The 10,673-nt window shown below is 40.3% G+C and overlaps 1 protein-coding gene across 1 annotated transcript in view; it reads right to left on the bottom strand.

The window, feature by feature from the left end:
• CD109 (CD109 molecule) overlaps positions 1 to 10,673 on the bottom strand; it is a 216,558-nt gene that overhangs the window by 10,719 nt on the left and 195,166 nt on the right. Inside the window, exon 29 of the mRNA XM_006896965.1 lies at positions 5,834 to 5,976. Coding sequence (XP_006897027.1) covers positions 5,834 to 5,976 — 143 coding nt within the window. The remainder of the gene's footprint in view (positions 1 to 5,833; positions 5,977 to 10,673) is intronic.

The following is a 10,673-nucleotide window of genomic DNA, read 5'->3' as shown; positions in this document are numbered from 1 at the left end:
CTTCACCCTGAAACCTACAGTGTCCTTTTTCAGCAGGAAGTAGCTAAGAGAATACGCCATCCCCTTTTCCTTGTGAATCAGGGTGAAGTCTCTCTCTGGGAGGAGAGATAGGGAATGGCAAAGGACACACTGACAAAGAAGATTAATCAGAACAAGCACTGTGGCAATGGAACAATTAAACCAGACTTTCAAGGGGAAGAAAAAAAAAAGAACTGGGGAGGAGGGTAGAGAAAATAGTGCAACAATGAATGAATGGAAACCCAAAATCTCAGTTAAATGTTCATTAAAATTAATAAAATTTAATTTTAAAAAACCCCAAACAAACTCCCCCCTCCAAAAAAAAATAAATAAATAGGTCTGTCTTAGGGAGGATGAAACAAAGTCTCTCCTTGGAGGCTAGGATTTTGAAGCTCTGTCTCACTTACTTTGGGCACATGGCCAGGAAAGACCGGTCCCTAGAGAAGGACATCATCGTTGGAAGGGTGGACGGACAGCACGGAAGAGGGAGACCCCAAATGAGATGGATTGATACAGTAACTGGGGTGATGGGGATTGGTGTGTTGCAATTGGTGAGACTCGTAGGGTCTTGAAGGCAATTAACAAGAAGATACATATATAAATATATTATCTGCCTACCAAAAGTCTATTGTTCACCTTATCCTCATGTCTAATGCAAGAACTGGAATTGTGAATCCTCTCATTAACAGTCTCTATAAATAGTGAATTCTGGTGGCCACTTCCGTAGGGAGCTGCACTGCTAATTTAACAGCTATGTCTCTCTATAGGTTGAAATCCTTCGGTAGCTTCACAGGAGAAACATGGACAATCCCATCATGTGCATTTACAGCCTAGAAAAACCCACTGGACGATCAACTATAAATTGGTTCAAACTTGCCAGTAATGAGTTTGAGGGATTTTTTTTTTTCATTTTATAAATGCTGAGGTCCCATAAAACACTGAATCCTGGTCCCCACCCATTTCCCCCATTGTTTGTTCACCTGACTCCCTGAGAGGAAAAACTCTCCCTCAAATAGCTTCATGAGACTCCTCTTTTCAGCCATTTTCAAAATCAGAATTAAACACTTACTAAGTTAGCCTAGTGGACAATTGATGTATTTCAACAAACAGATGTTGCCCTCGATGTGCTCACCAAGAAGCTGCACCAAGAAATCTGGAGGAAAGCCACCTGGCCAACTGATTAGAAGAGATCCATATTGCTTCCCATTCCCATGAAGGGTGCTCCGACAGAGTGAAGAAATATCAAACAATATCACTGATAACACATGAACAAAAGATTCTGCTGAAAATTATCCAAAAAAAGCACATCAAAAAAGAACTGCCAATAGTGCAGACTGTGTTTATAAGAGGCCATGGTACTAGGTATATTATAGGTAACGTCAGATGGATCTTGGCTGAAAGCAGAGCATGCCGGAGGAATGTCTATCTGTGTTCCATTGACTATGCAAAAGCATTTGACTGTGTGGATCTCAAGAAACTGTGGCTAACTCTGAGAAGCATGAGAATCCCAGAACACTTGATTATATTTATGCAAAACCTATACTTGGACCAGAAGGCAGTTGTCAGAACAGAGCAAAGAAACACTGAATGGTTCAAAATTGAGAAAGGTGTGCATCAAGGATGTCTCCTATCTCCGTATTTTTTTCAATATATATACAGAAGAGATCATCCAGGAGGCTGAGCTCTATGAGAAGAAGTGTGGCATCAGGATTGGAGGAAGTGTCATCAACAATCAGTGTTATGCACATGGCACTGAAACTGAGAAAGACATGAAGTGCTTGCTGCAGAAAGTCAAGGACTGCAGCCTTCAATACGGATTGAAGCTCAACATAAAGAAAACAAGATTCTCACCACTAGGCCAATTGGAAGCATCATGATAAACAATGAAGAAACATTGTTGACAGCTTCAGTTTGCTTGGCTCCACAATCAACACTTTGATACCAGCAACCAAGAAATTAAAAGATGAATTGTATTGGGAAAGTCTGCTGTCAAGAGTCTCTCCAGAGAACTGAAGAGTGACGATGTCAGTTTAGAGACTAAGGTGTACATGATGCAGGTCATAGTCTTTGCAATCACTTATTATGCATCAGAGAGCTGGACAATGGCTAGGGATGATAGAAAGAGAATAGATGCCTTTGAGCTGTGGTGCTGGAGAAGAGTAATGAACATACCATGGACTGCTAAGAGAAGAAACAGGTTCATACTAGAGAGGGTGAGACCAGGCTGCTCCTTGGAGGCAAGGATTCTGAAGCTTCATCTGGCATACTTTGTGCATGTTGCAAGGAGGACCAGTCCTTGGAGAGGCACATCATTCTTGGCAGGGTGGAGGGACAGCACAAGAGAGAAAGATCCTTGATGAGATGACTTGATTAAGTCACTAGGTAATGGGAGAAGGTGTGTCAGAGACAATAAGGTTGGCACAGAATAGAGCAACATTTAGGGCTGTTGTACAAAGGGTTACTATAAGTCGCAGGTGACTCGATGGCACATAACAACAACAAGGCCTACTGGTAAAAATCTGTGCTGCAATCCCAATGGCACGTGGTTCAAATCCACCAGCAGCTCTGCAGGACAGGAATAGGCAATCTCCTCCTTAGACTTGTCTCTTGTGGCTCACTATTACATGCCATACACAATATTTGGCTTGGCACATAATACAGACTCATCCAGTACTTACTGATGAAGTAAGTACAAAACGAATGAATGAATAAAGCAGTAATGACAACAGCACTTACTTTATAGAACTTTTGTAAAGCATAAATTAGATGCATATAAAGGTGATTGATAGAGTGCTAAGAACATCACCTTGTGATATATAATTGTTGTTTATTTATAATATGGAGCTCTGAGTTGGCATAATGGTTAAGCTAAGCTATTAAAAGAAGAAAAAATAAAGTGGCTCAAGCTCACCAACTCCACGGCAGAAAGATGTGGTAATCTACTTCTGAAACAATTTCAGTCTAGGAAATCTTATGGAGTAATTCTACTCTGTCGCATGAAGTCATTATGAGTTAAAATCAACTTCACTTAATGTGCTTATAATACACTGTCATTATTCTGAACTGTAGCTCCACTGCAAGTGGTTGTCGTTGTTATGTGCCGTCGAGTCTCTTGAGACTCATAGCGACCCTATGTACAACAGCCCTAAACTCTGCTCTGTCCTGTGCCAATTGCACTGTCTCTGACACTCCCATCCCAATTACCTCAGTCACTGAATCAATCCACCTCATAGAGGGCCTTCCCCTCTTGCGCTGTCCCTCCACCCTCCCAAGCATGATGTCCTTCTCCAAGGACCGGTCTCTCCTTACAACATGTCCAAAGTATGTTAGAGGGAGCCTCAGAATGCTTGCCTCCAAGGAGCCACCCGGTTTAACCCTTTCCAGGATGAATCTGTTTGTTTTCCTAGCAGTCCATGGTATTCTCAATACTCTTCTCCAGCACCACAGTTCAAAGGCATCAACTGTCCTTCTATCCTCCTTGGTTATTGTCCAACTCTCTGATGCATAAGGTATTGCAAAGACCATGGCCTGTATCAGATGCACTTTAGTCTCCAGAGGGACACCATTGTTCTTCAGTACTTTGGAGAGTTCCCTAAAAGCAGACTTTCCCATCGCAATATGTCTTTTAATTTCCTGGCTACTGGTGCCAAGAGTGTTGACTGTGGAGCCAAGCAAACAAAAGCTGTGAACAATCTCTTCACCATCCATCCTGATGTTGCCAATTGGCCCAGTGGTGAGAATCTTTGTCTTGACACTGAGCCTCAATCCATGTTGGAGGCTGCAGTCCTTGACACTCTGCATCAAGTGCTTTAGGTCCTCCTCAGTTTCAGCAAGCAGGGTTATGTCATCTGCATAACGCAGATTGTTGATAGATCTTCCACCAATCTTGACCCCCACATTTCTCCTCATAGAGCCCAGCCTCCCGGATAATCTGTTCTGCATACAGGTTGAGAAGGTATGGAGATAGGACGCATCCCTGGTGTAAGCCCACCCCAATTTTGAACCATGCAGTTTTCCCTCGCTCTGTTCTGACGACTGCCTCCTGGTCCAAGTATAGGTTTCGCATTAGAGTGATCAAGTGCTCTGGGATTCCCATTCTTCTCAGAGTCAGCCATAGTTTGTTATGATCCACACAGTCAAATAGCTTTGCATAGTCAATGAAACACAGATAGACATTTCTCTGGTATTTCCTGCTTTCAGCTAAAATCTATCTAACGTCAGCTACAATATCCCTAGTACCACAACCCCTTCTAAACCTAACCTGGACTTCTGGCAGTTCTCTGCTGATGTGCTGTTCCAGTCATTTTTGGATAATCTTCAGTAGAATCTTGCTTGCACGTGAAATCAATGAGATTGTTCTATAGTTTCCACACTCTGTTGGATCATCTTTCTTTGGGCTGGGAACAAATATAGATCTCTTCCAGTCAGTTGGCCAACTGGTTGCTCTCCAGATTTCTTGGCACAATTTGGTGAGCATGTCCAGGGAAACATCTGTTAGCTGAAATATGTCAATTGGTATACCATCTAAAGAATAAATGGAAAAGCACTTTTGTCTCAGCGAGGGAGCTCTGGTGATGTAGTCTTGTAGATGGTTGTGTGGCTAACCCAAAAATTGGGTCTCTCTAGTGATTTGACCTAACCTATTACTATGAAGGAAGAAGATGGGCAACTTCCTCCCGTGCAATTTACAGCCTGTGAAAATCCACTGGAAAGTCAGCTATGAACTGTCTCAAACTAAAGGCAGTGAGTTTATGGGTTTTGTATTTCTCTTCTATTCAGCTGAAAAGGAAGCCACTGTAATATTATGACATTGCCCTATTGCTAATCCAAAATGCCCACGAAGGTGAGGAATAGTGCAAACACTTGGCATTTTACACCAAAATTATAAGCATGGAGAGGTACAGATGAAACAAAAAGGCAGGTAATGGCTAAGAAGCTGACTACCTGGTGAACACCAGGAGATGACTTTGAAGACCATCTGGCAGCTCAGGGCCACTTGAGTGACTTCCAGTACATAAGAGCTATGCTAAAACACAAGGCAATGAGGCCTTTCAAACGAGCTGACAGCAGCCCCTTGGCATCACAGCACCTTGTAAAGATGCAAACTCCCAATCCCATACTGTAGAGAAAGAGGCTAGACTGCCTGAGGAAGAAACTATAAAGGTTCTTCCTTTCCAAAGAAGTAGTTTTCAAATTAGTTTGTGCATTAGAATGACTTGAAAGCTTAATAATGCAGCTGCATTGGAATTGACTCAGCAGTCAGTAGATTTTTGATGGAGCTTCTCAGGTCTTTTAGATACAAGGCATATTAAAGTATTAGCCAAATAAGCACTTCCAAAAGTTTAGCTAGCTGGTGAACTAAATATTCAACTAAATTAGATGTCTAAAATATATATTTATTGTCTTCACTGGATGTGTATTATGGCTATAAAGTTAAAAACATAACAAGTTAAATGTGAATCTGAAATAATTTTTTCAATAAAGTACTAACTCAAAACAATTTTATATTTTAGTATAAAATAATTTAAAGTTAATTTAAAGTTTTCACAAATCATAACAAAGACTTATTATTTTATCATTTTTTTCAAATTTGCTTTATACATAAAGGAAATTTATGTGTAATTTTCAGACAAGTTTACCTACATATAATTAGTAGCATCAAGTTTTAATCTAAAGCACAATTGAATTCTTTGTTAAATGTAATGATTTATATTTCTATAGCTAAAAAAAAAATAGGTAATTGATACGGCTAAACAACTATGTGTAATTAAGTCATCAAATCATTTTTTTAAAAAAGAGAGACCCAAACATTCACCTTGTGCATACATTCAAATTCAAATGGTTGATATCATCTTCATTATCATTTACAACAACATCTAAATCAAAAGCTTCTTGATCTTGAAGAGATCTTCGTCTTCTAGAAGACTCTGAATTTTTCACATTATAAACAACATTGAGCTGCAATAAAAAGCAACAAATTACTAATGAACTAGCCGCAATAAATTGCCAGTAGGGTACCTTCTAAATAGTAGGCACTAATTTTGAGATAATCCCAATTAGATTTATAATAGTCTTCAAATTGTAATAAATTAATTGCTTTACTAGCTAATACATTTTCATTATTAACAAAGGTCATTGTAATAATTTATTAAAAGCATACATATGTTTGTATGAAGATAGCTCTGGTGGCCTAGTTGTAAAAAGCTATGCTGCAGCTGTGGTATATCCACACAACGGAATACTACGCCGCATTGAAAAACAAGGAACTCATGAAATATTATTCAAAATGGGTGATCCTGGAGGACATTATGCTGAGTGAAATATCTCAGTCCCAAAGGGACAAATACTGCATGGTGCCACTGTTGTAGAATGGGTCTGACAGAAAAAACTGGATAAATTATGTACATTGTATTGAGACAGATGAGGGAAAGAACAGATTAGAGATGAGTATTATGGTTAGCACAGGAATCCAGAATTAAGGTTGCATAGAGAAGTATACTCGGGGTGGGGGGGTAGGGGGGAAGGGATGGGGGAATTGTATACTAATGAAGGAATTTTTTTTTTCTTTTTCTTTTCGGAGAGGGGAGTGAACTGGTGGGGAGCGGTGGGCAGGGAGAAAAGTGCGGCAATAAATAAATGGAAATCCCAAACCTCTGTAAATGTTTATTAAAATTAATAAAAAAAGAAGAAGAAAAAAGTAGAAACATCCATAGGCAAAAATTAGATAAATTCTCTTTTGAAGCAAACTTTGTACCCTGAAATACTGAGTCATTATGAGTTAGAATTGACTTGATGATAACCTCAACTCAACACTCTCAATACATAGCTGACTCTCCAACAGGTTTTCAGAGTCTGTAAATCTGGGAGGAGATTGTCCATCTTTCTCCTTTGGTGTTGCTGATGGATTCAAATTGACAGAGAGGTGCTACCTTTGACTTAGCAGTGTAACTCCCTACTGACTCTGTCCCCAAAGCTCCGTGTATGTAATGTATAACTCAGAACTTATTGCTAGAGTCAGACTCAACTCATAGTTTACCCTCCAGGGAGTCAAATCAAATGGTAGAAGATTTCTCATCTTTCTCTCTTTAAACCACTGCTGAATTAGAACCGCCAGAAAGGCACACCCTTTGGTTTAGCAGTGCAACTCTCTAATAAAGTGTGCTGCTAAGAAAAAAATTTAAAAAAAAAAATCTATGCTGCAATCCTGAAAGCATGCAGTTCAAATCCACCACACACACACACACACACACACACACACACACACACACACACACTCTCATACATTCCTTTTGCTTGGGTGACAGTACCCACTAATTTCTAATCACTATTGCCCAATTTAAGATAGCTAGGTAGCACAGTTTATGCTCCTTTACCAACATGAGTCTGGCAATTCAAACCCACCTAGCAGCATTATAGAATAAAGGTGTCACAATCTGCTTTTTAAAAGATTTCATGCAATAAGGTCTGCCTTGAGACCTTAAGTATAAGGTTGATCTAAATGGGGTCAAAAAATGGCAACAGCTAATTCAAATATTAGATAAGAATGTCAGAGGCAATGAGGTTATGTTAAAAAACAAAAATCATTCCAAAAAAGAAGATGAGATTGGAATCAGTGCTACTGAACTATATGTGTAGAAACTGGTGTGTGTTTGCTCTGTGCATTGGCAACAGAAAATAAATAAACAAAATTTAAAGGGGAAAAAATAGAGCCAAGAAAATCCTACTCAGCAGTTGTATTCTACATCACATGCTCATGATCAGGCAGAATCACCTCCACAGCAACAATCTTTTGGGGTTAAACTGTTTAGATGAAATATTCTTATTGTTGTGTTTAGGTGTCATCAATTACACTATGAATCTGAGGGACTCTGTGAACTTTGCTTTATACTGCACCAGCCTCATAATAACTTTTATGCTCAAGCCTATTGTAGCCACTGTCAATTCATCTCATTGAGGGGCTTCTTCTCTTCTGTCAACTCTCTCCTTTTCCCAGCACAATCTCTCTCTAAGGAATGGTTTCTCCTGAAAATACATCCAAAGTAAGTGAGATGAAGTTTCACCATCCTTGCCTCTTTCTGGTTTCCCTTCCTTCAGGACAGACTATATTTGTTCTCCAAGTGTTACATTCCAATGTTACATTCAGTCCCTTCACCAACACTACAATTCAAAGGCATTGATTATTAATTCTTCTTTGGTCTTTCTTATTCATTGCTCAACCTTCAGAGGCATAGGAAGCAAGTTAAAACACCAAGGCACACCTTAGTCTTTAAACTGATACTCTCGGATTTTCACTCTTAGGAAAGGTCCTTGACAGCAAATTTCCCAGTTGCAATGTATCTCTTGATTTCTTGGCTGCTGCTACCATAGATATTGACTGTGGATTCTACAGCACCTTTCACATGAGATCATTAGAAACTCTCAGTAAGGTAAATTAAAGATGATAAATTAAATGGTGAATTTCAAGACAACAGTGTTTTTTCCTGCAAATAGTCTGTGTCTATTAACGTGAAAGGTATTGTGAGGATACTGAAGGAAAGGATGGAAAGTTTGCCATCTTTCTCAAAGGATTTAATCCTAAAGTCAAAAGGTTGGAAATGTCCTTGACCAAGATCATTCCAGCATAGATGTGCATATATTCCACTGTGTTTTACTTCTTCTGTTGGTTTTTTTTTTACACCAGGTTTCCACTGCTATGTAAACCTGACTTTTGTTTTAGTCTCTGGGGAACCTTTTCTTTCCAACTTGTTCTTAGAATAAAACACTTAGAATCATCAAGCAGTTAAAAATACTTCATGAAGGCGTGTTGCACAGACACTGATGAAGGTGCATAGAGACCAATGCAGGTATGCAGAGACTTATGTGGACAGTAGGAATTTAAGTCATAATTTTTATTAAAATAATTAGTTTGGTAGTCACAGGATCAGTGAGTTATGGGCCTCAGCGGAAGCTGCCAACTGAGCCCTGGCCAGAGCTGCCAGTCGAGCCACTGTAGAACCCACCCACCAGAAGCATGCAGGTCAGCGGGAATTTGACTGAGATTTCTTAAGCCCAACTGACCCACTGGGAGCAAGGAGGTCAACAGGAATTTGACTGAGTTTTCTTAAGCCCCGCTAGACCCAGAGTCCTGCTGGGACAAGAGCTGCTGGGCGAGGGCCACTGCTAGAAGAGAGCCACTGGATGAGAGCTGCTGAATGAGAGCCAGAGAGCTGGAATTTGAGTAAGAATCCCACACACAAGCACACCCGAAAAGCTGAAATCTGAGTGAGGTCCCTATGCATGTCTGTCCCAACCTGTGCTTCCCTGCCCTCATGCTTGCCTCACCTTGTGCCTAGCACACCCCCTCAACAGCTCCACACCTGTGCCTACATGACCAGCTAACTAACTTGCCTTTACTTTAATCCTTAGCATCTTTATCTAACTTAGCTAAAAAAGGCTACTCTCCCAGGCCCTGAACTGAACCTTTCCCTGAGTCAGAAGTTCAGAGAGAAACACAGACAGGGTAGCTGCCCCACAGTTTTCTAGAGCAGTGACTTCAGATCAAGAACTCGCCTCAGGCATGAAAAACTCTACCACAGCAATGTCACAAAAGAAGCAGGCTATCACACATTCTACAAAAGTGCAAAGCAAGATCTTACCCCCAAAAGGTGATACAGTATCAACGGATTTCCTGAAGCTATAAAGTCTTATGGAACTTTCTGACACAGAATTTAAAAGAAAAATGATTGAATATTATTAATGGGTGAAAGACAAACTTGAAGAATTATATGACACTGCAAGCAAAAATCAGGAGGAGCTTATAAAGCAATTCAGAACAATGAAGATAAAACAAATGAGGCATTAGTGGCACTGGAAAAATAAGAAACCATGATCCAAAATATGAAGTCCAGTGTATCAGATGCTGTCAACATGATGGAGGGACACATAAGCAGAGTTGGAGAGATGGGACACAGAATCAGTGAAATAGAAAATAGAATTGTCACCACTGATCTGCTAGAGCAAAAAGCAGAATCAAAATGTAAGGAAAAAGAAGAAAAACTAAGAATAATGTGGGACACCATCAAGAGAAATAACATGTGCACCATTGCAAGAAGCAAGTAAAGGCACTGAAAAAGTTGTGGAAGAATTAGTAGAGGAAACCTTCCTAGGCATAAGGAAGAATAAAAAAATAGATATTCAAGAAGCTGAGTGAGCACCATATAGAATAAACCCCAAATGAAAAATACCAAGGCACATTATACTCAAATTTTCCAGAACCAAAGAAAAGGAAAGAATTCTAAAGGCAGCAAGGCAGAAACAAAGAGTAACCTATGCCCTGCGGGATCGTTCTCTTGAGCAGCTCGGGACCATTTTGGCCGTCGTCTGCCTTTGAGCGCGACCTCGGCACCTGTGCCGCGCGACCCTGGTTCTTTTTTTGTCGTCGGGAAGGATGTGACCCCCACGCGCCGGAGAGTATGTCATGGCAGAGGGGGCTACAGACTACCCAGGCAGCTAGAGGGCATAAACTGCTTTCCAAATTTAGATGTGGTGCAGTGTGCCAACTATTCTCTAGTATACTGAAGTCCAGTTCTGCTGACCAAGCATCTGAGCAAGTGACCAGGTATTCTCCATGGGCTCATCTTTCTGGAGTGTGAAAAGTGGATAGTGTCTCACATGTC

Source organism: Elephantulus edwardii, unplaced genomic scaffold (genome assembly GCF_000299155.1).
Source record: "Elephantulus edwardii isolate Elephantulus edwardi_28Jun2011 unplaced genomic scaffold, EleEdw1.0 scaffold00194, whole genome shotgun sequence".
Taxonomy (NCBI): Eukaryota; Metazoa; Chordata; class Mammalia; order Macroscelidea; family Macroscelididae; genus Elephantulus; species Elephantulus edwardii.
Note: the sequence above shows the minus strand (reverse complement) of the source record. Positions and strands in the feature narration are given on the sequence as shown.